Genomic DNA, 27,616 nt, shown 5'->3' with positions numbered 1-27,616 from the left:
TGACTTTCTGAGCCTCCCCCAGTGTCACTTTCCTGGAGTGGCTGACAGACTGCCACGTGGAGACCCGTGTCTCACCGTTCCTGCTGGTGCACTCCTTGGCAAAGCTGCTTGCCCGCTTCCGAATGGCCAGGGCAGAACGTCACCTCCCACCCTCAGGGCAGCCTGGGCTAAGCACGACTGAGACACTTTGAGGGCATTGTGTGATTTTGAATTCTCACTAGGGACCTTTCAAGTGGGAGTGAGCTGCAGAGATGCTGGGGCCTGTCCAGGCTGGACAGGGTACCCTTGAACTTCACCTGTGCCCAGAACTCCTAGCACAGGCTGCTTGGAAGCAGGTGGCACGGGCTGAGATCATTGGATTCAGAGCATCTGGCATCTCGATCCCTACCACCCTTCTGAGTCAGCGGAACACCTTCATGTCAGAGGGATGAAAAGTAAAGGTAGCGGGCTGGGATGTGCCACAGTGAATTAAACACCCCATATCAGGGTGATGGTTCAGGACCAGGCTGCTCTACTTCCTATCCAGCTCCCTGCCAATGCACCTGGGGAGCCAACAGAAGCTGGCCCAGGATAGCTTGGGTCCCTGTCCTCCATGTGGGAGAGCTCCCTGTGGAGTTTTTGGCTCCTGGCTTGAACTTGGTCCAGATCTGGCTATTGTGGCCATTAACAGGGGGTGGAGGGGAGGGGGGTGAGCCAACAGGCAGAAGGTCTCTCTCTCCCAATCTCTCTATAACTTGGCCTCTCCCAGGGTACCTCCTAGTGTCCAGTTCTGTGCCAATCATGGCACCAGGGGCCCAGCTCTTCCTGAAGCAGGAGCTGCTGGCTGCTTGCTTGTCCATGGCAATCTGTTCTGGAAAGTTCCCACCTTTTGTACTAGTGCCTCCTTGAGATTTCCCACAGCCTCTCAGGTCTCCTACAACCTCGGTGCCATCAGCAAAGATGGGTGGGACTGAGGCAGGGACCATGGAATGGGCGAGAGTGGGCTCTCACCTCCCCTGGAAGGATACAGAGCTTATCACCCTCCCCATGAGAGTCAAAGCTAGCACTGCCGCAGCAGCTGTCGCAGGGTATCGGGCCTGCCCCCAGCCTTGTGTGTGTGTGTTCCCTCTCCTCCAGCCCTCCTGATGGGCCCGGGGCTCTGGTAAGAGAAGCAGTTAGCCATCGGCAGGTACCTGCAGCCTTTTCTCCCTGGCTGTTTTGCCAGCCACGAGGAGGCTTAATGCCTGGTTTGCAGAGGGACCCAAGACGCTGCGTGAAGAAAGGAAGGTCAACATTTGTCACCAAAGCCCCTGAGGAGGCCTGTCTGGGAAGAGGGAGGGGGCTGCTGGAGCAGCCACTGGTCCTAAAATTGGCCTTGAGAACAGCCTTGGAAGCTGTTCGAAGCAGCACAGGGCAGGGCAGAGGGGAGCAGGAGGGAGGGGAGGGGGCAGGGGAGGGGTAGGCAGGAGGAGGGGGACCGGAGGGGAGAGCTCCCTGCTGGAGTAGCAGCTTGCATCTGGCAAGCAGGCTTCTAGAGATGACTGGCCTCCAACGGAAACCTCCATTCAGAGGCATGATTTGCAAACGCCCTGCTGGCACACAGCCAAGAAGGGGGTCGGAGGCAAAGCCCTGGGTCCTTGGGCAAGTGTCCAGGCCTGTCTGGGTCTGTTTCTCTTTGTGAAATGGAACACACACACACACACACACACACACACACACACACACACACACAGATGCGTACATGGGCGAGGAGCTTAGAAATGTTTCCCTCCATGTTTTTCCCAGCCCTGTTACAGTTAGCACATACAGGTGAGTGCACACAGGTGCGCAGGCATACCTGCACTGTGTGTCTGTTTCAACATGCAGTTGGCCTTTGCACCTCTGCGTCTGTGGGTCCAACAAGCCTCAGATTGAAAATATTCAAAGAGAGATTGGTGTGGTGCTGTAACAGGCTAATCCTCTGCCTGCCCGCATCGGCATCCCATGTGGGTGCTGATTTGTACACCGGCAGCTCCGCTTCTAATCCAGCTCCCTGCTTGTGGCCTGGGAAAGCAGTCAAGGACTGCCCAAAGCCTTGGGACCCTGCACCTACTTTGGAGACCTGGAAGAAGCTCCTGGCTCCTGGCTTCCAATCAGCTTAGCTCCCACTGTTACAGCCTTAAGGGGAATGAAACAGCGGATAAAGATTTCTCTCTCTCTCTCTCTCTCTGTAACTAGAGAGAGAGATCCTTTAAAAAATAGTCAAAAAAGAAAAAAATAATTAAAAAAGGAGAAATAGTGCCTGCATGGCACAGGTAGCCACCCTCCCCCTTGTTTGCTGCTCCCTAAACAGCACAGTGGTCATAGCTCTCTCTGTGATGTCACTCTGTACCAGGCGTTTGTTCTCTAGTGATTCTGTATTTATTATTTTCCATGGTGCAGTTTTATAAGAATAGGGATTCCATGCCCCATGCATAGGGAGGGGTTGGGGGAACCTCAGAGCCTATGAAATGATGTCATACAATGAAATGCAATAATTTTCCCTTTCCCCGTGTTAGCACAATAGTATAGTCAGTCCCTCAGTGCAGGTTACAAATGTAACCTTCTTTTTTTTTTTTTTTTTTTAAAGATTTACTCATTTTATTACAGCCAGATATACACAGAGGAGGAGAGACAGAGAGGAAGATCTTCCGTCCGATGATTCACTCCCCAAGTGAGCCGCAACAGGCCGATGCGCGCCGATCTGAAGCCGGGAACCTGGAACCTCTTCCAGGTCTCCCACGCGGGTGCAGTGTCCCAGTGCATTGGGCCATCCTCGACTGCTTTCCCAGGCCACAAGCAGGGAGCTGGATGGGAAGTGGAGCTGTCGGGATTAGAACCGGCGCCCATATGGGATCCCGGGGTTTTCAAGGCGAGGACTTTAGCCGCTAGGCCATGCCACCTGGCCCAAATGTAACCTTCTTATAGTTAACTGTCATGGCCTGCGAAGTATAGGCAAAGTTAGAAAATCTAGTATTGTCACGTGGAGGTCCTGTTTTTATTTGGGGATAGAGACACTTATTTGCTGATATGCTAATCTCCCTTGTATAGTTCACATATATGTATATACATAACAAATATAAATTTACATATTCATGTACATGTGTATATATGTTGTACTTCACTTACTGGTTGTCTTACAGCAGAGACGACATATTAAAATTGTCCTTCTGAAACTGGTTTATTTCACTAAGCATAATGATATCCAACAGGGAGCATTCTGTTGCCAACAGTAATATTTCATTCTTTTTAATGGCTGAGTAATATTCCATGGGGTAGATGTACCACAGTTTCTTTATCCATTCCTTTGTTGATGGGCATCTGGGTTGTTTCTATGTCTTCACTATTGTGAATTGTGCTGCTAAACACAGGGTTGTAGGTCGCTTTCTCTGTAAAGTAGATTTCTTTTCATTGCACCACATAGTTCGTCAGCTAGAAGAGATGGAAAGGCCTTGGGTGGGGGGCGGGTGGGGAGGGACTGTCTAGGTTGTATGCAAGCCCTGTGTGAGTTTGGATACCACAGTCAAAGATGAGAGCACACACCCAGACACACACGTGTGCATACACGTATGTGCACATCTAGCTCCTGAGTCTTGTGACAGGGGCTGACCCTCCCCGTGGCTGTTCATCCCTTCCTCCAGGGTGGGCGTGAGATGCACAGCTTGCCCTGCCTTCCTGAGGGCTGCGCCCTGGCACCTCCAGGCGGTAGGTGCCCAGTGAGTCGGGCGCCACCTCCAAAGGGCCTTGGCAGCCACCAGGCCCAGCGTGCTCTCCTCTCTGCCCACTCTGTGCGGGTCTGTGGTGACCACCGGGCCCAGGAGGGCAAAACCAGCAGTGTGGGCTCATGGTTTGGGATGATCCACACGGGCCTTCCCATGTGCTGGGATCCACAGCTAGAGCTGTGTGGGGGATCCTCTGATTCCAGGGACCTTGTGTGTAGATGGGCAACCATAGCATCAGGTGACTAATCCCCAAGTGGGACAGAGCTGCAGTGACAATGTCCCAGTCCCTCTGAGTGGGTGTTCCTGAAGGTACTAAGGTTCTGGGAGGTGAGGAGACCAGCAGGGGTGGTACCAACCTGGTTGGCGGTGGCCAGCAAAGCTGCTGGAGTCCAGCTCAGAGTGGCTGGGGAGGGGCACGTTCTCTCTTCCCCATGCTGTTATGTAAGAGTGAGAGTGAGGCAGGCTTCTCCCGTAGGCACTGCTTACGTGTAGGGGGCCAGGCAGCATCCCATGCCCAGGGACGCTGGTCCAGTGATTAAGTGTCTGATGGGACAGGGAGCTCGTTAGGGTGCCCTTGTTCTTCCTCGTGCTGTTCCAATCGACGTTGGTTTTGTCAATCAACTGACTCAGGTCGAGCTTGTGGCTTCCAACTGTAGATGATTTCCATCTTGTCACTCTCTCCTTCCCCTCCCCCGCTTCTGCTCCTGTAATCCTCGGGCGGTGGACTCCTGCGCCTGCCTTCTGCACCGCACCCTGGCTGTTTCAGAGGCTTAGCAATTAGGGTTTGGACTCCAGCAGGGAGGGTCAGCTCCGGCTTATTGCTGAGGAGGGAGAGCGCGCGGCAGTGTCCATAGCAACCCTCCGATTTCACCTGCATGGAGAGAGCTGGAAGGCAGGGAGGAGGCAGGGCCGCCCTCTGCATTATTGATAGCAGGCCTGGGGTTCCGGGCCTTGGGGCTTCTGTGCACGTGGTGAGGAGAGCCAGCTTCTATCCTCCTGTGGGTGTGGGGTGAGTCTAGAGGGAGGAAACATGGGCCTGAAAGATCTTTAGGAGCGGCCAAGGGGGTGGGATCCCAGTGTTGACTTTAACTCACTCGGGCAGGTCACCTCCCACGCTGGCAGATCTCCTGTCAGCAGGATGAACCCTGAGGCCGCCCTGGGGCTCCTGGCCGACCCCTCCCTCAACAGCTTATCACCTCACACCACACAACAGGGTTAGGACAACCCAACGCAGCCAGCCATACGCAGGCGGCTCTGTCCAGCATCCACAAGGCCTGGTCCTGCGAGACAGAGACAGAAGGTCCAGGCCCCAGGATAAGGTTGGGCTGAGCGGGGTTGGGGAAGCAGGGCGGGGAGTGGGGTGGATCTCCCTTTGCGTTTGCAAAGCGATGCGCATGTGCGGCCAGCAGAGGGCGCCACACTCCTCGCAAACCCGCATCTGCCCTTCTGCCCCTGCTGGGGGCGCAATGTTGGAGGCGGAGGTGGGGGTGCAGGGTCCTGGAACCTGGAGGCCCTCTCTATCCCTGGGCGGTGGTGATGGCGGCGGCGGCAGGCTGCAAACGCAGGAGGGTCTCGTGTCCTGGCCTCTGTGAGTCTTGTCCTTCTATGAGGGTCCGGGCTCCTGGCTTGGGCAGTTGCAGGTGCCTGTCTGGGTTTGGAGAGCTGCTAGAGACTTTTCTTCTCTGAGTTTTTTGGGTCCGTGTCCAGGAAGCCTGTTGTGTCCCACAGACTTGATTGAGAACATGCTGTGTGGCAGGTGCTGCGTCAGGCCCTGGGGACAGAGCAAAATAGGCAAAAATCCTGCAGAGGGAAGCTGAGTGTCTGAGGGCTGGTGCCCTGCAGTGCAGGCCTGGGAGAGAGTATACTCCCTCCCTGACACCCGAACCCAGGGCCCACTGGCCCAAGTGCACAGACCTGGAGACCTCCCCATACCCTGGAGCCTGGCTACTGGGCGTGTGTGTGTGTATGGGTGGGTGCGTGGTGGTTGTAGGGACCTTCCCTGGGCACAGACCCTGGTGCTTGCCTGGTCTGCCCAGGCAGTGCCTCAGAGCTTGCAAAATGTGTACCCCTCCTCCCGCTCCCTGGGAGCCTGGCAGGTGTGGTGGTGCAGACCACGGGCACCCAGGGCTCCTTTCCCAGGTCTTTTTGTGGACACATTCTGAGCATCTGTCATTTAAAACCTTGCCAGACAGCAAGTCCCCACTGGGAAGCCATGGAAGGGGCACAGGGGTGGGGGGCGTTGACAGGGCCGTGGAGAGGCTGCTTGGAATGCCCACTTCCTGCATTGGAGTGCCTGGATGCCACTCCCAGCTCAGCTTCCGGTGTCAGCTTCTTGCTGACGAGCTAGCAGGTGATGGCTCAAGTATCTGGTTCCTTGCACACCCACCTGGCTGACCCAACTGGAGTTCTAGGATGCTGGCATTGGCCTGGCCCAGGTGCTGGCCGTTGGGGACATTTGGGGAATGACCCAGTGGATGAGAGATGTGCCTCTGATTTTGCAGTAGGTAAAAATCAAATGAATGAAAAAAATAAAAACCTGGTAGTGTTGTTGTGGTGGGGGAGCCATGAAGCCATGTGACTTGCTGGGTGTTGGGGTCTCTGGACACCCTCCCTGTTGTTGGTGTGTTCTAAGCAGCCCAGCTGGCTTGGCTCATGGTGTGGCCCCAGCAAACAAGAGCAACCCAACCACCTTCCTGAAATACGACTTAGTTTTTTATCAGTAGAAATGGGAAGTTTTTTCATCTGATCCCCAGAGCCACCTACACAGCGTAGGCCCTCTGGAAGTGGTCTGGGCAGGGAAGAGGTGCGGGGAAGGCAAGGTGCCAGAATTGCTGTTCATCCCCGGCAGCACAGCGGGGTTCTGTGAGGCCCTGGAGAATCACCCGCACCCCCAGGTGTCTGCAGGGGCTGCTGGTGTGTGGCCTGGAGGCAGGAAGGAACTGCTGAGGCCCCGGCCCACTGCTTGGATGGCAAAGGCTCGGCCAGTGCTAGACGCGTGTCAGTTGGAAGAGACCTCGCCCAGTGTCCAGACACACAGGGGTTCAGAGAGAGAAAGAGAGAGGAGGGACCTACACCTGCCAGTCGGCCTCCCAGGTGGCCAGGGAGCAGGTGAGGAGCAAGTGATGTGTCCATGGCGTCAAAGGATGCTGAAAGGTCACCTCCGTTCTCAGGGATCGTGCTTATAGCATGGGTGCAGGTGCACGTGTGTCGTGTGTAGAATATGTGCTCTGTGTATGTGTATGTGTATGTGTGTGTGTGCTATGGTTTACACCAGAGCTCCTGTCATCAAGGAGCTGATGGCTTGTATTGGAAGCAAGGAGAAGAGACTGCATGCAACAGAAAGAGACAATTGTGTTCCTAGAGAGACATACTTACGTGGTCGGGGGGCTGCAGGCCGGGATGCCAACATGGGACCAGAGCACAGGAGCAGAGGTGGGAGGGCTAGAGCAGCAGGACCCACGCTGGGCACCCTAGTAGGGCTGGACACACAGTAGGCCCTCCAGAAATGGAAGGGGATGGCTGGCAAGGCCCTCGAGGCAGCATGCTTAGGCAAAGAGCACAGACGCCTCCCCCCCCCCCCGCAAATCCATGGCCCACTGGTGACCTTGAACGAATCTCTGCTCCTTCCTCTCCACTTTCTTCTTCTTCCCTCGCTCCCTTCCTCCCACCGTCTCACCCTCCTCCTCTCCCGCTCCCCTTCCTGCTTCTCTTCCCCTCCCTCCTCCCGTCCTTCATCTTCCTCTCCCTCCCTTTATTCCCCCTTCCTCCCTCTCCCTTTCTCTCTGCCCCCTCCCTCTTTCCCTCCCCTCCCTATTTTCCCAGGAACAGATTCCACATGTCCCATAAGTACGGTTTTAAGAACACAGTGATCCTTTCCACTCTCCTTGCTCCTCCCTTGCTTGTTTTTCATTTTTTGATTTTTTACGATGACATGCTTTCGGGTATCTTTATAGCCAGAAGCTTACCCCTCCACTAAGTAAAATAATTCATCAAGTAATAAGGATTTCCTCAGAAATAAACAACAATCAAACCTCAGGGTGCCCACTTCACTCAGATACATTATAGTTCTTGTACTCTCTCTATTGATTATCTCAGATCAGGAAACACATAGGACATTTGTCTTTTGGGACTGGTTTATTGCACTCAGCATAACGATCTCCACCTGCGTTCATTTTGTTGTGAAAGACAGGATTTCCTTCTTTTTTATGGCTGCATAGTATTCCATCATGTATATACATCACGGCCTCTTTATTCAGTTATCAGCTGATGGATGTCTGGGTTGGTTTCGTATCTTAGCTATAAACATGGGTGGTTCTCACGTGCTGTTCCCTTTCTCTTGGGTACATTCCCAGGAGCGGGCTGGGGTCATATGATGTCTGAGGACTTTCCCTTCCATTCTCTATAAGGATTCATAAGCTTTTCTCATACTTGCTTGATGAGGGTGGAGCAGCGGACCCTCCCCAGCCCGCCTTCCAGGGCTGCCTGGAGGTACCAGGAGGTGTTTTACCTGAGAGCAATGGAGAGACTAGAAAGTGCCATGCAGATGCGGCTTTTTAAATTCTTAGAGTACTGATGAACTAGGTAAGGACCCAGCAACCGCTGGACCTGGGTGGGCTACTGAACTGCCCAGCCCACAGCTGCTGCTGACCAGCTGGGATCTGTGGAACAATGTGGTTCATATTTTTTAAAAAATTATTTTAGAGGCCTGTGTTGTGGTGTGGTGGGTAAAGCTGCCACCTGTGACTCCGGCATACCCTATGGGTGCCATTCTAGTCCCAGCTGCTGTTCTGCTGATCTGCTCCCACTAGTGACCTGAGAAAGCTGCAGAGGATGGATGGCTCAAGAGTTTGCACCCATGTGGAAGATCCAGAAGAGGTTCCTGGGTCCTGGTGTTTGGCCTGGCCCAGTCCTGGCTGTTGCAGCCATCTGGAGAGTGAATTAACAGGTGGAAGATCTCTCTGTCTCTGTCTCTCTCTCTATGTCTCCCTTTCTGTCTGTCTGTAACTCTGATTTGCAAATAAATAAATTTTAAAAAGGATTTATTTGAGAGGCAAGAAAACAGAGAAGGCGTGAGCTCCCATGGTTTGTTTCATTCTCCACATGTTTAAAGTTGGAGTCAGGGATCTCAGGGCGGGTCTCCCATGTGGGTGGTAGGAACTCAGTCACTTAAGCCACCACTCCTGCCTCGCAGGGTCTGCCTTAGCAGGAAGTTGGAGTCAGGAGCTGGTACTAGGACACAATCCCAAGTAACTGCACATGGAGTGTGGGCATCTTAACCACTAGGCTAAACACCTGCTGCAGAGTGGATCATCTGATACTATCCCTAGAAGGTTAAAGGTAGCCCTAAAACACCACAGAGCTTTCCAGAAAACCCACATCCACCCATCCATGGGCCCACCCACCCATCTACCATTTGTCTAGCCCCACACTCGTCCACCCATCCATCCATCCATTTACCCATGCACTCATCCACTCACTCACACATCCACCTCCCACCCATCCATCCACCCACCCACCCATCCACCCACCACCATCCATCCACTCCCATGTCCATCAACCCACTATCCATTCACCTGCCCATCTGAGAAGCCTAACATGAGCATGTGCATGGCCAATCATCCTGCTCGGTGCTTGGATTTCCCCTTTCTGCTTTCAAGGGTACACCATGTGTGGGAAAGACAGCAGATCAACCACGAATCATTACCTTTCCTGAACCTATTTCCAGCCAATTATACCTTTTGGGGACAGCACATTCCATGGACCATAGATTATGGCATTTTAAAGTTGCTATCTTAGAAATCACCTCTTCTCCTTCAACGATTTTCCTGACAGGCACATTTACTTTTTTGTTGTGAAAAGGACCATGACTTTGTCTGACCCGCCTCCAAATGACCCCTCACAGTTCTCCAGTCCAGTCAGTTCTGTTCAACACATGAAGCCAGGCTTACTATTCATTTTGCACCTTGCATGGCACAGCTGCAGATCGTGTGACCAGGAAGACACCACTGTCCTCCGGGAGGGTGCTCTTTTGGGCAAAGGCAAAGACGGCCATGCTACCAACCAGAGACGCATCTCTGGCTAAGGTGTGGGGCAAGCAGAAGAACCCCCAGCCTACCCTGGGCGGGGGGTTAGGGGAGGTTTCTTAGAAAGAAGAGCTGTGGACTTCTAGTGCAAAGGGGAACACAGGTGTAAAAGTGTCAGGGAAGGGTGTACCTGGAGGAAGGAATGGACTGAGCGAGGGCACGGAGCTGTGAAGCAGCGTGGTTTATGGGCGACCTGTGAGAGGCTGGTGAGACTGGGACCTTAACAGAGAGGTGGTGTGGATGAGGCTGGGAGGAGGGTACAGCCATAGCGAGGGCCACCCCAGCTGGCATGCCCTTGGTTTCCATCTTGGCAGCCTGCAGAGGACTAATGTGTCTTTCACCTGAGGGTGGTCTGGGGAGCTGCCGCTCCTTCCTCCAGGAATCCTCCCCTCCCCTGACTGCACTCGTCTTCAGAGGGTTTCGGAGGGTTGACTCTGTGAGTCATGTGGTAGGCTCAAGAAGAAACAGGAAGACTGATTTCTGCCCATCCACGTCTAGGGACACAGAGTCTGAGCTTGGCAGCTGTGTGGATGTGGGTCTAAGTCCAGCTATTCCCCCTGGCGACTAGTTAGTGATTGTAGGGCAAGACTTTTAAAGGATTTTCTGGGTTTTACTTTTTAAAGTGTATTTGAAATACAGAGAGTGAGCAAGAGAGAAATCTTCCATCTATCCAGTCACTCCCTGATTGGCTGCAACAGCAAGGGCTGGGCCACATTGAAGCCAAGAATCAGGAGTGTCTTTAGGGTCTCTCACACAGATGCAGGGGCTCAAGGCCTTGGGCTGTCCTCCACTGCTTTCCAAGGTGCATTAGCGGGGAGCTGAATGGGAAAGTAGAGCAGCTGGAATTCAAGTCAGCCCCCAGAGGGGATACTGGTGTTATAGGCAGCAGCTTCACTTGCTGTGCTACAACACCAGCCCTACAAATGATGTCTGAGTTGCTGGACCAAACACCTGCCCCATTCATTGCAGGTAGGTTTTCTAAGGCCTCCATCTTCTCCTCTGTAAAAGGGATGATGGCTCCCATGTAGTCGTGGTTGGTTGTAGCCGAGGCTTAGGGGAAGCCTCGGTGCTTCCTGACAATGGGTGCTGAAGATGGCAGTGGTGGAGGGGAGGGGCGATGTTGGGTCTGCAAATCAGGGTGGAAAAGCTGAAGTCATTGGCCCCCCGTGTTGGAGCGGTTCCCAGCCAACTCAGTTCCCAGGGACCAAGACCTTGACCTGTGCTGCCTCACTGGAGCCCAGGAAATCAAAGGCCTTGGGGGCTTGGCAGCTGCCCCCAAGGTCCCGCAGTGAGCAAATGGCACTGTTGACGCAGGTGAGAGGGCGGGAGGAGAATGCAGGCCTGGCGGGTGTGTGGAAGGGGGTGGTGGGCCCATGGCCAGAGAGGACCATGGATGCTGCCGCAGCCACGTGTGGTGTGTGGCTGACAGCCCACGTTTGCGATCTGCCCCCTGTGCCGACTTCTGTGGTGTAAACACTCTGGCCGTGGCTGGCTTGCAGCTCTCCGTGTGGACTTGGGGACAGACATTCCCTGAGGGCTGTCACAAGCTGTGCAGCCAGTCTAAGGCAAACCACAGAGGGGCTCAGGGCTGTGTGTACAAGGTGTGGGTGGGGGAGGGGCCGGCCAGGCCCCTGACAGACACAAGCATCAAGTTTCCCCCCAAGCCTCTGAAGGTAGGACCCCCATTGCTTCCATTTTGAAGAGTAGGGAGTCAAGGATTGGGGTGGGGGATGTGTTATCTCTGGTCACACAGCTATCCCAGGGCACCAACCTGGCCCTGGCTCCGTCATCCATGCTCCACCCAGGGGCACCGACCTCCCCCTGCTTGAGGGAGGAGGTAGCTGTGATGAGGGGGTGTGAGCTTCAGCCCATGTGGTCCTCAGCTCCAGCTGCATCTCAGGTGGCTCCCCTCCCAGGGTGGCCCCTTTGGGCTATTTGGCACTAGCAGGAGGACCAGCCGAGGCAGGAGGTAGACCCTGGGTGGTGGTGGTAGCGGTGGAGGGTGGGTAGAGAAGGAGATGGGGCTGCAGTGAGCACAGAAGTGCCCAGGCCTTGGAGTCTCTACCTCTAAGCTGAGTTTTCACAGCCCAGGAAGCTAAATCCAGCACCGGACACGAATGCTGACAGCTCACCTCGGCTAACGACGTATTAATGCTAATTTATGAGGAAATCATGAAGCCCACATTGTGATCTGGAGCCTTGAACCAAAGGGGAGGCAGGGAGTCAGGACGACAGAAAGGGAGATCGAGTGTGCTGGGCTGTGTGGCCTTTGGGCGATCTGGGGAGGGGCCCAGGCTTGCACTGTGTGTGTGTGTATGGGGGGGCGGCGGTGACTCCATTGCTGGAGATGGTCAGTCAATATCAACTGAGCTGCGCATTGGGACAGGTGCTTCTGGAGCTCGCTGGGTGAGTGTGCATGAGCCGGTGGGTGCTCACGCCATGCCCACATGCACACACACACACACACACACACACACACACACGAGGCATCCATATCCATGTTTCTATGTGTGTGTGCATGGCTCGCCCCTGTTCCCTCTTCCATCTAGGGCAGGCACTGGATAGAGACCAGGGGGTGATGGGGACTCCAGAACTGGACAGAGAGACACCTGCCACTTACAGTCCTGGGATAGGTGGGGGAGGTCCTCTTCTCTGATCGCTGAAGTTAAAAATGGAAACATCCGAGTCTTGCCCCATCCCTTTGGAACCTCCTGTGCACACAGTGGGAGCTTAATAAATACTTGATGGTGATGATTCCGCACCTGAGGCCAGCAGCTGTTCCTAGCTGACTCTTGGAGCTCCCTGGGAGCAAACCAGGCCAGGAGGACCCTGTTGGGGGGGTCTCTTCCTGCCAGACTTTGGTGACCCCACCTCCAGCAGCTGGAAGTGGGGGCTGGGCCATGGTCCTCTGTGTACATCTTGCCTTGAGGAGCCTGTTTTTTTCCCAAACACCTTCTCTTTGGCTCTTTTCTACCCATTTCTTCAGTGATATTTGTTGAATGACTACTTTGCGCTGAACTGCTAGGTGAGAGTGTAGGAGAGATAGTGGCCTAAACTGAAGTCAAGTCAGCACGTTTGACCACAAGCTGGACAACATCTGGCAAGCTCCTCAGGCTTGAGCGTTGCATTAAAAAAAAAAGATAGTGCTTCATCTGTAAGAGGATAATGGTGACATCATTTTCATAGGGCGGATGTGAGGGTTGGAAATCACAGGCACCTGCTCGCATGTATCGCAAGCACCCTGTCGAGTTTTACCCACCCAGCGTCGGCAGGAGTGGATTCCTTGGCGGCCCTGACCTGCCTGGACAACGGTGATCTGAGTAAAGTGGGCACGCACTGCTCAGCTCCTTGGGTGCCTGTAGGGTCTACCTACCTGGATGACACGTGTGCCGCTGCCGAGTGGATGCTGCCATTAATATAACCGGTTTTTCCTCATCCCGAGGCATAGCACCCCTTCCTTAGGAAAGACCCTCTGTGCCTCCTTCTCACCGCCCTGCCCGAGTGTGCATCCCTGACCGTCGGGGGGCTGGCGGTTTGAAGCGGTACCTGCCATAAGGGGCTACGGCGGCTCCGCCAGGGGGCTGCGGGAGGTGTCGGGGAACAGAAACTACACTTCCCAGGCTTCATTGCGGCGGCCATGGGGGGCCGGGCCGAGGGCGGCAAGTCCCACCCCTGGGGGAGGGGCCTAGGAGGGGGCGGAGCTAGGAGGTGGTTGGAGAGCCAAGCCAAACCAATGAGAGCAGCCGCTAATAAGTGGGCGTGGCTTACGCTATAACAGTGGCAGGAGGAGGAGAGCAAAGCTACCCAGCCAGCGAGGAGTGAAGCAGAGCCCGGCCTCACGCGCGCTGGAGGACCACCTCTTGCGAGCCAGAGTTCTTTCCCCTTCTTCTCGCCCTGCTCCCCTCCTGCCCTGCCCTGCCGGCCCACTACGATGCATTCTTGAGTGGCAACGTCTGGACTCCAGGCAGCCCCAGAGAAGCGAAGCAAGCCCAGGAGAGAGAGAGAGAGAGAGAAAGAAAGAGAGAGAGATTGAGGACTGGAGCCGAGACACAGTGGTGGCGGAGCTTGGATGCCTGGCTTTCTTTGAGGACATCTTTGGAGTGAGGGTGGCTTTGGGGTGGGGGGTTGTGCTGCAGGGAAACCAGCCAGGCCCCAAGATGGACACTTCTGGGCACTTCCATGACTCCGGGGTGGGAGACCTGGATGAAGACCCCAAGTGCCCCTGTCCATCTTCTGGAGATGAACAGCAGCAACAGCAGCAGCAACTGCCCCCGCCACCGCCTGCGCCCCCAGCAGCCCCCCAGCAGCCCCTGGGACCCTCGCTGCAACCCCAGCCTCCTCAGGTCCAGCAGCAGCAGCAGCCACCGCAGCAGCCGCCGGCACCACCACCACCACCACCACCGCCGTCGCATCCCCTGTCTCAGCTCACTCAACTCCAGAGCCAGCCCGTCCACCCCGGCCTGCTGCACTCCTCTCCCACGGCTTTCAAGGCCCCCCCTTCGGCCAACTCCACCGCCACCCTCCACCCTTCCTCCAGGCAAGGCAGCCAGCTCAATCTCAATGACCACTTGCTTGGCCACTCTCCAAGTTCCACAGCCACAAGTGTGCCTGGTGGAGGCAGCCGGCACCGGCAGGCCAGCCCCCTGGTGCACCGGAGGGACAGCAACCCCTTCACGGAGATTGCCATGAGCTCCTGCAAGTACAGCGGCGGGGTCATGAAACCCCTCAGCCGTCTGAGCGCCTCCCGGAGGAACCTCATTGAGGCTGAGCCCGAGGGTCAACCCCTGCAACTCCTCAGCCCCGGCAACCCCCCGGAGATCATCATCTCCTCCCGGGAGGACAACCATGCCCAGCAAACCCTGCTCCACCACCCCAACGCCACCCACAACCACCAGCATGCCGGCCCCGCTGCTGGCAGCACCACCTTCCCCAAAGCCAACAAGCGGAAAAACCAAAACATTGGCTATAAGCTGGGACACAGGAGGGCCCTGTTTGAAAAGAGGAAGAGACTGAGTGACTATGCTCTGATTTTTGGGATGTTTGGAATTGTTGTTATGGTGATAGAGACCGAGCTCTCTTGGGGTTTGTACTCAAAGGTAGGGACCCTGGCTTCTCTTTATACCTTGAACAAAAGGCATATGTAAGTAGCAAGAGGGAGAGAGAGAGAGAAAGAGAGAGAGGAGGTGGTGGTGGGAGCGGCATTGGCTCAGTCAAATTGAACACTCTCTCTTAACTTCCCCATGGTTTTCCATCTGGATCCTGGGAGAATTCATTCCTCACCTCCTTCTGGTTGGGGTGGGGGGTGGGGTGGGGAGGGACATCCCATACACCGTGTCTAATTTGCAGACAGTGGTAGGGACGCTGACAGAAGCCCTTTCTGAGAAACCACTTTTCCTCCTGGCTCACTTGTACTGAAGCATAACCCAGCAGCTTAACGCACCAATTAATTACACTCGGCCTTGACACGCTTGCCAGTTCCCGGCGGCTTCCCCCTGCCTGTCCCCTGCTCCCTACTCAACTCCATTTTCCCCAGGATGAAAAAGAAATAGATGACTGGCTGGAGGGTGGGGGGATTCTGAGCCATTGCCCTAGGTTCCTTCCCTTCCTGCCTGTCTTCTCCCTCTTCCCAAGTTTTCTATTTCCTCTGTTCTTCCTGGACGAAGCAAGCGAGCCAGGGAGCCCCAAGTGTCTGGGGGTGGAAATCCAGGTGGAGGAAACGAGCGGTCCATTTCCCTCAGGGAAGAGACTCGGCACAGACCTGGCGCTGCCTTGTAAACATGTTAGGATAAAAATGGCTACAGGTGTTACCCCGGCCGAGCAGATGGGCGCCGTCTTGGCATGGGTGGGGAGGTTGGTGGGAGGGGAGTGCCCTCCTTGGGGTGGGATGGCAGGGCTTCCCCCGCATGCCTGTGCCCCCAGTTCAGTCCTGGCTCTTCCTCCCACGCCAGTACCTTCTCCTCAGGATAAATAAAGATGAGGGAGTGTGTGTGTGTGTGTGTGTGTGACACACAGAAAGAGAGCGTGAGAACCCAGGTGGGGAGCGGCAGGCACTGGCTGTAGGGGGAAACTGGCCCCTCCGCTCCAGTCTGTTAGTGCAGCCCCAGGATGACCGGGGACACGGGGCTTCCCTCCCAGAGGGAGTGCAGATGAAGGAAGGTGGGTTTCCGTGAGTGTGATGCTTGCTCGGAGCCCTCCCGTTGTGAGCTGGATGGCTTGGAGACCTGCGGAATCACAGGACAAGTGGCCTTTGCGTGTGTGCGTGTGTGTGTGTGTGCACACACATGTGGCTTGTTGCTTGGCTTTCTCTATTTATTTGTCATTTGGAGCAGGGGCTGGTAGGGTTGGCCGGCGGGTAGCAGGGAGGGATTCAGCTGTTGAGGTTTCAAATAGAGCTTGTTCAGGCTGGGCGCAGCTGCCGCGAGGCTGTCACATTCCTCGTTGAAATCCAGCCGCAAAAACCTGGGAGGTGCTGATCGGATTTCCCCCATTCCCGCATCTCACTGGAACCCTGGGCATGGGCGGGGCGGGCCAGGCGGGAGACCCGTGGAGCGGAACACGGGTTTTCCAGGCAGGGAGAATCCTCCAAGGGTCCTCCACTGCCTGGAGGAGAAGGGGGCTGTCCCAGCTGGGGGGTGGGGGAAGGGCGGGCAGAAGCGCGGGGGTTTCCCCTGGCAGCCCAGCTCACTTAGTCATTCCCTATAATGAGAGCTGTTGTGCCGGCGGCCGCCTTCTCAGAACGGGCACTCCTGAGAGTGTCCAGTCATCCCCCGGGGTCTTGAGTGCTGGTGGCACAACAGGGAAGGGATGACAGCAGCACCTGCAACTGCAGGGGTCCCCATGCTCACAGTGCTTGGGAAGCTTCTTGCAGGTGGGGGCGGGGAGTGGAGCAGCGCATGTGAGATTCCTTCAGGGCTTCCATATAGCTCACTGCTGGGCAGGTGTTACCCCTGATGGAATACTTGGGCCAAGTCTTTCCCCAAGGCTGGGAGAGGCCAATTCCACATAAACCAAGGGCCTAGGCCACCACGGTACTGGCACCCCCCTTTGCCCAGCACCATCAGGCGAGGTGGCCACCTCCCGTGCGCCTTGCTCCAGGGCTCCCTTGAGCTTGCTCACCTGTGGGTCTGTGATTTGAGTCATTGACTTGCGTGGGTGTTACCTGGGGTAGAGGGTGGGGGGTCTTCCACATGCCAGGCCCTGTGGACATGGGCTGGGAAAAGTCCAGCCCTGCCACTCCCAGCTGTGTGATTGTGGACAAACCTTGTAGCGTCTGCAAAGCTTGGCTCCTGAGCTCAGTGAGAAGTGCATTAGCCGAGGACCGAGGGTTGGGCACCTCTCCCCCATCTCCACCCCAAACTACCGCACTTGGTTCTGCTGTGATTGGAATCAGTGATGGTGACTGAGGAGAGGAAAAGGGACAGTTTGTGCCTCTGTGCCCTAACTCTAGACCTGCCCGGGGCCTTGACAGATTGCGACTAGGACTTGACAGTGGAGTGAGAAGTCCTGTATGTTGGAAGGGAGAGGGTCTGAGCCAGGGTTGGGTCTCAGCAGTGACCTTCCTTGGGCCATGGGTCTGACCCAGTGGAGATAAGCATCGGTTCCCCAGCCTCCTGGAGGCCACAGACTTGGTGGCTGTTGAGTTTGGGTCAGAAGGGAAAGAGTTGCCAGCTGGGAGAGCGCGGGGACAGGTGGCCCATGGGAAGAACTTGGTGTGCCAGCTTGGTGTTATTCACCCGTCTGGAGGTGACAGCAGGCACCACGTCAGGCTGGGTAAGTCTGCCCGCATGCTGGCAGTTCCCACTCCAAGCCTCCCCTATCTCTGCTGGGGGATAGGGAGGGTCTTGTCTCTCCCCCAGCCACGGGAGACCACTATTGCCCTTGGGTTCCCCAGCAGCTGCCTGAAGGCTTCCTCTTATTCCCCAGGCTGGTGGCCTGTCACTGAGGAGCCTACCCACACTCTTAAGAAGGAGCATAGTGTCCCCTGAGTGTGCATGCAAAATCCAGGCAGCACGGAGCCTTGTGTGAGCACCATCTTGGCTCCTACCCTCGTGTGCTGTAGGCCATGGAAGTACTGAAGGTAGTAAGGGGGCCAGAGTAGGAGGTTGGGGCTGGCTTCCCAAAGTGATTCAGAGGAGAGTGGTTCAGTGTAGGTTTAGGCCTGGGCTGTGGGCACAGGTAGAAGGATGCCGTAGGGGACTCCTGGGTTCCCCCTGAGCTGAGTCTGGTTTGAAACAAGTGTATTTGGCTTGCAGGCTCAGACACTGGGTGGTACAGGGCAGGACCGGGCTTGGGACCCTGCCTGTGGGTACCACTAGGCATGGAGCCAGGAGGCTCGCTATTCTCTTCTGGGACACTTCCCCATGGTTGTGCCCTTGCCCTACATGTTCCTTCCTGTTGCCCTTCCATGGTAGACTGGTGTTTCTGGCCATTCGCCAGTGGGCCTATGTCCCGAGGACCTCAGGTTTCGGGCTAGTTGGGTATCCCCCCTCCCCTCAAGCTGGGTTGGCCGGAATGGGTGGGTACAGTCTGGCAACTCCCTTCTCTTCTGCAGGCTCCAATCACTTGCGCTGCAGCCTCAAGACCCACATGTGGTCACCTGCCAGGCACAGCCTATGCTCCATGTGCCCTCCTTGTGTCCCGCCAACTTCCTCCCCCCTCTTCCCCTCCCTGCCACCATGATCTGCTGCTGGGATAAGCCAGGCATAGACAGCAGAGCTGGTGTGAAGGTGCTGGCTGTTTCTGGGGAGCCATTCTCCTCTCATTGTCCTGCTTTTGAGCACCTGGTGGGAGGCTACACTCCTTACAGAGGATGGTGTTCCTCAGGGTCAGGGCCAGCTTGGTGCCCATCTCTTTGATGACTCGAGAGAGGCCAGTGAACTGCCCCCTCAAGTCCCCTGGTCAAATCATTTTTGAAGATTTTGTTTAAAGATTTATTTATTTTTTTATTGGAAAGGCAGATTTTACAGAGAGGAGAGACGCAGAGATCGTCTATCAGCTGGTTTACTCCCTAAATGGCCATAATGGCCAGAGCTCAGCTGATCTGAAGCCAGGAGCTTCTTCTGGTCTCTCATCTGGGTGCAGGGTCCCAAGACTTTGGGCCATCCTCCGCTGCTTTCCCAGGCCACAGACAGGGAGCTGGATGGGAACTGGAGCAGCTGGGACATAAACTAGCACCCATGCGGGATGCCAGTGTCACAGGATGGAGGATTAGCCTATTGAGCCATGGTACTGGCCCTGAAGATTTAGTATTAATATTGGAAAGGCAAAGTGAGAAACAGGGAAAGAGAGGAAGGGAGAACTGTCTGCTGGCTCACTCCCCAAATGCCCACAACTACGAGGGCTGGGCCAGGCTGAAGCCAGGAATTTTTCCATGTGGGTATAGGGGCCCAATCATTCAGGCCATCCTCTGTTGCTTTCCCGTGCACATAAGTAGGAAGCTGGATGGGAAGCGGAGCAATTTGGACTCAAACTATTGCCCATATGGGATGCAAGAGTCATGAGTGACGACTTAACATGCTATGCTCTAATGCTGGTGCCTCCCATTTCATTTGAACTTTGCCCCTCCCTGAAGCAAGACAGACCCCTTTCCAGGGACTCTTCCTGTGAGATGAGCTACTAGGTCTGAGCCACAGGTGGTTGGAGCCTGAGCCTGCTAGTGGGTGACTAGGCTGTGTGTGGGAGCCAGAGTGCTAGCCAGCTGCCCAGAGGAGGTGAGTGCTGCCCTTCTCCCTGCGAACAAGCAGGTGGCCGCTGATTCATTAGGCATGTGGACAGTATGCAGATGTGCCAGGTGTCTGTGGCACCCAAGGGCCCAGAGCCCATGAGCCACACACTCCTTGGTGGGGCGCACATTACTTATAACTCTCCCTCACCAGGGTGCTGGCATCACGGGCTGGGCACTCATCTCCTGCCCTGGGTTCATTCGGAAGCTGTGGGGTAGCAGTGGGTCCCCTTGAGTCAGCTCTCAGGAAGAGGGTTTTAGGAGGCTGCCAACGGAAGATCTGCGTTTCAAGATACCAGACAAAGCCAGCCAGAATGGAAGGACAGTACAGGGAGCTGTGTAGTGAATGGGGAACCTGGGGAGGGACAGAGAATCAGAAAGGAGAGTGTAGGCTCTGTGACGATTGTTGGTGTAACACATTTAGAGGAGAAAATGTGTGGGCATGTGCACATGCGTGTGTACACACATGTACATGCGTACCTATGTCACATGTATTTCTGCACATGTGTGCCCTTGCATGTGCCCCTCAGTGTATATGCATGTGTGTGTACTTATACACATGTGGGTGCCCAGGTGTGGCTATGTATTTGTACATGCGTGTGCCTGCATGTGCACGTATGCCGCTGTGTGCCCAAGTGTTTGTACAAATGTGTGTCCATGTGTGTCTGTGAGTGCATGTATCCACGTGTTTGCACGTGTGTGTGTGTGGTGGGGGTGGCCGTGTGCTGTGGAACACCACCTTACTCAGCTCCATGACAGGCAGATCAGCATGTTCATTCGTAGCTGCTTTTTCTTCTCTTTCTTTCAAAGCCCCAATGGGAGTGAGCGCGAGAGAAAAGCAAGCCACCTATTCCTCTTGAAATAATGAGTGTGGGGGATTCTAAGACTGCGCTGTTCTCAGGCGCCATGGGGAGGAACATTCTAGTGCTTGTTCTGGTGAGGAGAGAGCCTGGAGGAGGCTGATGGTTGTGGATACCCCTCCCCCACCACGCTGCCATTCTTCCCCTACTCTCCCATCCTCCGCCAGGAGCTCAACTGGAATCTGGGAAACAGGAGGTCAAAGTGTGGGGTGGGGGGTTGCTGGCATATTGACCACACTGCTTTTGCTCTGTACCCAGGAGACTGCAGTGTTGGGATGTTCCGGCAGAGAAGGTATGTGCTGATCAGCACCTGACAGGTCAGGCTGTTGCTGCTGGTAGGGGGTCAGCACTGAGACCAGAGTTGCAGCCCCTTGGGTTACCAGGTTTAGCCCTTTCCCTTGCTTTCAGCCGGTTTATGCTCTTCACAAAGAGTCACATCAAGGCTTATAGCTCTTAGACTTCTTGATGCAAATGTTGACATGGAGAGATGGGCAGGAAAACTCTCAGTGGGCTGCACAGCGGGGCGAACAGATGCAGGTGTTCAGAGCAGAAGTGTTGGGACGCTGGCCAGGGCAGGGGTGGGCCCATGGTGGATGGAACCTCCAGAAGGTTCTAGAACTCCTGGGATCAGATGCAATTATTGACGAGCTGGGAGTGGGGGGAAGGGTCTGGTGATCTTGCCCTTGAAGGGGTCACTGGGTGTGGGGAGAGCTGACAGGAACCACAAACCCACTGCTCTCTCCCATCTTCCTTTCCTTCACTTCTTACTAAGCTCTCTTACCACCCTCACCAGCCCTCACTATGAGGTCCCTCACTAGGGGTGCTACTCACATTTGACACAGCATTTGCATGCCTCTGGTCTCACTTGGTTCCCCATAGTGGCCCCAGGAGTCTTCACCACCAACTGAATCTCATGTATGGGAAAGCTGAACTGCATTCTTGTGTCTTAGCCAGTGCCTTTCTAGAGGGAAGGTTCTAGAACAGTGCTTGTCCCAGGATAGAAGATTCTAGAACAAGAGCTCAACTTTCCTAGGGCGCAGCTGGTCTCCAATTCCAAATCCCATCATGCTGCTTTGTTAGAATCTGAGTTCTAGAATGTTCTAGAAGGTTCTGCTTCACCCCAATGTCCCAGACGTCTTTGCTTTTGCCTCCTGCCTTTGTTTTGCTCTGGCAGCTCTGCTGTCAGTTCTGTGGGCCCAGCTCTGCTTTGAAGGCACTTTAAGGAGGTGTTTTTGCATCTTGCTTCTGGCTCCCATGTGCTCTTGGTCCTTCTGCTTGCCTCTCTGGGCCTCCAGAGTTGAACTCCTTTCTTGCCCCAAGGCTTTAATGTAGCCTGACTCCAGATCTTGCTGTACCCCAGGACAGGTGACTGTGGCCCCTTGGACTCCTGTTCTTGCAGGGTGCCAGGTGAGCACCAGACACTACCTGGAGCTGGGCTGGTTTGTGGTGTTGGCACTCGGGAGCCTGAGGAGCTGGGGGAGAGAAGAGGGTGGAGGGGGGTTGGGAGGGTAGCTTGGCCACTCTGCCGCTGGCCTGTGCAGAGGCCAGAAAGGGGAGACGGAGCAAGTCACTGGGGGCTGCGTCTCGTTCTGAGATGTTCTCAGCATGGTCAAGGTCAAGGATATGGTGTGGACCTGATGATGTGTGGCTGGCCCCTGGAAGTGCACTCAGGCCCTGGATACCTGGCGTTTTTTCTGCAGAGGTGGTCTTCAGTGGGCCAGGTGGCCTGATGTGAGTAGTTAAGCACTTGGGTGACCATGTCCTTGTGAGCTCATGGGTTGAATACTCTGGGAGGTGGAGTCATAGGTGATGGCTTAACCTGCTATGCTACAGTGCTGAGCACTGAATTGTGCCTGTGGGACTTGTGACTCCCTTGGGTGGTAAACCATGCAGGCTTGTTTCTGGATGGGTCTCAAGGGGGTGGGGCAGCAGGTTGCTCCCTGGAAGGTGAACCCTGGGCCATGACAAAGCACATCTGGAGCTTTCTTAACCCTAGGAGGCTCAGTTACCCTACCCTCAGAGCCAGCAGGCTAAGACCTGGACGTAGCTTATTTGGTGTGGACCTGCACATAAGACAGGTGGAAGCAGAGCAAAAATAAACCAATGGGGCCAGGCCAGAAGTCGAGAGGCCTGGAGGGAGGTCAGAGAACACATGATGACCAGACAGAAAGAGGCAGGAAGGGCAGGGCCTGGGGAGACAACGCCTGGTGTAGGGGTGGCTGGGTACGAGAGCAGCCATGAATAAAGAAGTCCCCCACTTGCCTGGCATGTCATTAGGAGAACACTTTTTTTTTGTTGTTGTTCACGAGACAGGGTGCCCTTTCTGTCCTTTTTGCCCAACTTCGAGTCCCGGGCTGATGGTAGTTGATAACTTTCCCAGCTGGGTGCCGGAGGGCCACAAAGAGGAGGGGTGTGCTGGGGACCTGGGACTTGTCCTGCAGAGAAGCCATTTTTTGTTCCCTCAGAAGGCCTGGTAGCAGGTAGAGTGAGCTGTGTTCTGAGCAGATCCTTGCTGATATGAAATGAACAGTATGCAAATGATGTGTGAAATAATATGCAAATTGGCATCTGTGATTTTTTTTTTTGAGTCATCTTGTTGGGGCGTTTTCCTTAAAAGATGAGAGCGGGGCTTACTGTCACGTGAGTGGGAGAGCCAGCTCGCAGGGGCTGCGTGAGCAGGTACCGCCCTCTTGGAGCTCCCAGATCGCTCCCTGCCAGCTCTGCACTAGAGCTGCACCAAGCTCGCAGCAGGGCAGGTGCTGCCCAGCAGACTGTACCACTTGTCCTTGCTAAGCTGCAGGTAGCCATGACCTGAGGGAGGGTTTGTTGGAGAGGTGGGATGAGTCTGCCCCAACTCACCCCAAAATGTTGGGTGACTATGGGACTTGGTCCTCAACAAATCTGTGGGTCTTTGTAAGCTCCGGATCCCGGCTGACCTTTCTTAACCTGGTGATATTTACACTTGACAGTGACCAGTAGGTGGCCAGCCAGGGGCAAATGGCCATCGCAGGCTATTGACATATGGCCACTCCTCTCTGCGTCTCTCTGACATGCCAGCAGTGCTTTCTGCCAAGTCCTTTATCTTATAAGAAGTTGGGGCTCAGCTATTTTCCTCCCTGGCCGCTTCTGGTGGGTCGGAGGTTGGCTGCCGTGCATGGGAATGTCTGGAGCAGCTGGCAAAGGGGAGGACACAGGGTAGATGTATTGCTTGGGGTCAGGCCACCATCTTTCAGGGGCTGAGTTGGATGTCGTAGGAGGGATGGTTCAAGGGAGGCAGTATCTGCCCGCTGTGTAGTGCCATACTGTTGGTCCTGAATGGCTAACTAGGTGTGCCCTAAGGCCCGGTGACTTGTCCGAGACTGCCCAGTCTTGTGAGTGGCAAAGGCACAGCAAGCATCCAGGATGCCTGGGCTGTAGGGCTGTAGGTGGCAGTCATGATGCCTTCTCCCTTGTGGGGGTGGGGCTGCGCAGTTAATGAGCGAGGACATGGGTACATGCCAGCACTGGTGGCATTGATCTTCTCATCCTACAACTCTAAAGATTCTAGGTGTAGGCCTAATTGTCAACACCCAGGAGGTTGGAGTGAGCCCTGCGCTGGTCCCCTCTGTGCAGGCCCCACGTCTCTGGTTCTCATCTGGCTGTGCTGCAGGTGCTTCAGGCGCTCAGACCTTCTGTCCCTTCAGTCCTCAGCAGGTTCCTCTTGTTGTTTCTCCTAGGACCAATTTCCCCACCTCACCGCACCCCAAGTCCTAGGTCTCAAGTTGCTAGCTACAGCAGTTGGCTTGCTCTCTGTTTCCCTTCTCGCTTCTCTAAATGTGTCCCAGATGTCTGCTGTGTGACAGGCCCTATCCTAGGTTCTGAGAGTGCAAAGAACTTGTGTTTTTAAGGGTGCCAGCCAGCCACGGGACCCTCTTCAACCACTTGTGTTGGTTGCTGCTGTCTCTTGAAGGAGCTACAGCTTTCAACATAGACCTGGGTGCAAACCTGGGCGGTTGAGCTGGGTGGTCTGCAACAGCAGCCTGCGCATCTGGAAGGTCGCATTTTATTTGCTCTCACAGCAGGTGCAGGTGAGGATTTAGTGTGGGCTGCAGTGGAGGACTTGCCCTGGTGGTTCTCCCCTCTCTGCCCGAGAGTTCAGTGCCCTTGAGGTCACCCGAGGCCCTCTGTCGCTGGGACCTGCTGCTCCGGGCCCTGATCTTGGGTTTGGTTCTGTCCAGGTGCCTTCCCCCATTCCTGGGAAGTCTTGATGCTGAGTGAGTGGGAGGGCGATTTGGCCTCATACTTCCAGGCTGGGTCCTGGCCTTCTGCCAGGGAGGGAAGATGCCTTAAGGGTGCAATGAAGCTTATGTGAGCCGAAAGCCAGCCGGGGATGGAGGCTGGGTCGGCAGGGTTTCTTTGTGGGTGGATGGCACGGTGTACCATGCCCGTCCCCCGCAGCTTACGAAAATGCACTGCTCTCGTAAAATGGAAATGACTTTTCATGAAAAAGACTCTAAAGGCATACAGAGCGTTACTTGAGGGTGGGGGGGTGGGACAGGGGAAGGGATAGAGATCTGTTTAAGGGCCTATGTGTGTGTTTCTCCACCTTGTCTCAGCAAAGCCCCCTGATAGTGCCGGCAGGGGCTCTGATCAACCCCATCCCGCAGACGGCAGCCTGAAGCTCGGTAAGGCTGGGGTACCTGCTCAGGGTCTCCGTAGGAGACAGTGGAGTTGGAGTTTGCTGCTGTGCTATTGATGGCTTTCCCCTCCTGGACAGGGCCCTTGCTTCCTTCCCAAGATTCGCTTATTTATTTAAGACATAAAGAGAGAGAGGGAAACTAGTTAGTTCGTAAACTAGGAGCTCTATTCAGGTCTCCTACATGAGTGGCAGGGACCACAAGCACTTGATCCATCTTCTGCTGTTTTCCCAGGGGCATTAGGAGGGAGTTGGATTGGAAGTGAAGCAGCCAGGGTTTGAACAGGTGCCCTTATAGGACACCAGTCTCACAGACAATGGCTTCACCAGGTATGCCACAGCGCTGGTCCCTAGATGTGTGGTTTTATTTTTATTTTTTTAAGGATTTATTTATTTTTATTGGAAAGTCAGATATACAGAGAGGAGGAGAGATAGAGAGGAAGATCTATTTGCTGATTCACTCCTCAACTGGCCTCAAAGGCTGAAGCTGAGCCGATCTGACGCCAGGAGCCAGGAGCTTCTTCTGGGTCTCCCACATGGGGTGCAGGGTCCCAAGGCTTTGGGCAGTCTTTGACTGCTTTTCCAGGCCATAAGCAGGGAGCTGGGAGTGAAGTGGAACAGCCAGGATATGAACCGGTGCAGTTATGGGATCCCGGTCATGCAAGGTAAGGACTTTAGCCACTAGGCTATTGTGCTGGGCCCTGGATGTGGGTTTTGCAGGACACAAAGCCACACAATGTGGTCTGGAGCTGGCTCAGGGGCCTGTGTCTGTGTCTGCCCTGTGTCTCCCAGGGTCTGGCTTGCTTTCAGTCCTTCTCTTGGCTCTCCGTCTCCCATGTTTCTTACATGTGCGTGGGCAGTGCAGCCTGGCGTGGGGGAAAATGGGCCTCAGCACTGGACAGGGCTGGGTTGTAGGACTGGCTGCATCGCTGGCTTTGATTCTTTGTCTGTGTGGGTTTGTTAACCTGATTGTTGGGGTCCTTCTCACGTGGTGGGTGGAACATGTCATGTAGCTTTTGGTCTGTGCTGAATGCTGAGCTGGTGGTGGGTGAAGAGAAAAGCCTTATATAGTTTCCAGGCCTCTCTTTTGTCATCTGGGGAGTGACATGACAGGGGTCAAGAGGCTGCGACGACGACGATGATGATGTTATGATAATGGTGCTTGTGAGCAGGCATGGGCTGGCTAGGCTGGGGTGTGTGGCAAAGAAGGGGTGAGGCTTCTCTTTTCATCCTACAGGTGAAAATTACAGCTTAGTGGATTTTCTTACTCTTGGAGATGAGAGAGAGAGAGAGAGAGAGAGAAACAGAGAGAGAGAGAGAGATCCTTCTGGCCAGCTGCCCTGCCTGCCATTTCCACCCTATGGGGCAGGCTGGCCCTTGGCAGGAGGTTGGTGTCTCCCGAGTCTTCCTAGCAGCGGGGATTTAATTACTGTAATGGAAGTGGCCAGGGAGGCCTTCTGGCCTGGGGAAACACATTTGTCTTCTCATTGGGAAGGGAAGGAAATAGACCTTCCATGAGGTACCCAAGACCATGGGGCTGTCCTGAGTGTAGGGGAGTGGGCGTGGGCAGCAGTGGGGAGGTCCATCCCCCAGCAACACCTGTGATGACATGTCCCTGCCCGGCCTGGCCTGTCTGTCTCTGCTTCCCCAAGTGATGCTGCTGACAGTGTGGCCTGCCCTTCGAGGCCCACAGGCCCAGCACCTGTGCTGTGATGCCCAGCATCACCTTGGGAAGTCCAAGCGGAAGTGAGGTGACTGCATCCCTCTAATAGATCCTTACCCAACACCTGTTAGGCACCAGCCTGTTGTGCTGGACCCCATGGGAGGCCATAGAAAATTCATCGTTGAAGAATTTACCTTTCAGTAGGTAGACCCTAGCTTATACTGCAGACATCACACACTCATGTTCAGTTGGTCCTTGGGGTCTATGGACCTTGCATCTGTGGATTGAAAGCGCATCTCTACATGCACATAGCAGGTGCATGCAGACTGATGGCGCGTGGACCCTGTTTGGGTCATTATCCCTCAGACAAGGCAATGTAGCAAGAAGTTCTGTAGCACTAGCATGGTGGGTACTAAGCCATCCAGAGAGGACCCCAGGTGCACAAGAAGACAGGTGTAGGTTCTGTGTAGGTGCAACACTACTTCATATCTGGGACTTGAGCACCTGTAGCTCTTGGGAACCTAGTACCCACCCCTCAGTCCCCAAGTAACAGTGGGTAGGGAGACTTGTCAGGTGAAGGAGATGAGTGCTATGACGGGAAGCAGAGCTGAGATGGGAGGACGGGGACTTCTGATGGGCCCGGGGACAGCTTTGCTGAGATGTTTGACAAGATACCTATGGCTAGTGAGGGCAGGAAAATAGCAGCAGGAAGGCCTTGTGTTGGGATTGTGCCTGGCTGGGCCTGGGTGATACTGTTAGGGAGGGATAGAATGGGGGCCACTGCTGTCCTGTTTTTAAAGATTTGTTCATTTTTTAAAAGGCAGAATTAGAGAGAGAGAGAGCGTTATCTTCCATCTACTGATTTACTCCCCTAATGGGTGTGATGGCCTAGCTT

At 55.0% G+C, this 27,616-nt stretch overlaps 1 protein-coding gene across 4 annotated transcripts in view; it reads left to right on the top strand.

Moving 5' to 3' along the window:
- The window catches only part of LOC101528235 (small conductance calcium-activated potassium channel protein 3), a 218,587-nt gene that overhangs the window by 52,809 nt on the left and 138,162 nt on the right, over positions 1-27,616 (top strand). For 2 of the 4 annotated variants that reach the window (XM_004588975.2, XM_004588974.2), the window contains exon 1: positions 13,621-14,898. The exons of the other annotated variants lie outside the window; for them this stretch is intronic. In XM_004588975.2, coding sequence (XP_004589032.2) covers positions 13,960-14,898 — 939 coding nt within the window. In that variant the 5' untranslated portion in view covers positions 13,621-13,959. Of the gene's footprint in view, positions 1-13,620; positions 14,899-27,616 lie in introns of those variants that run through there. 4 annotated transcript variants of the gene reach the window in all.

The sequence above is a fragment of the Ochotona princeps genome, chromosome 2 (assembly GCF_030435755.1).
Source record: "Ochotona princeps isolate mOchPri1 chromosome 2, mOchPri1.hap1, whole genome shotgun sequence".
In the NCBI taxonomy this organism is placed as follows: domain Eukaryota; kingdom Metazoa; phylum Chordata; class Mammalia; order Lagomorpha; family Ochotonidae; genus Ochotona; species Ochotona princeps.
The sequence above is the reverse complement of the archived record's forward strand: the minus strand, read 5'-3'. Positions and strand labels throughout refer to the sequence as shown.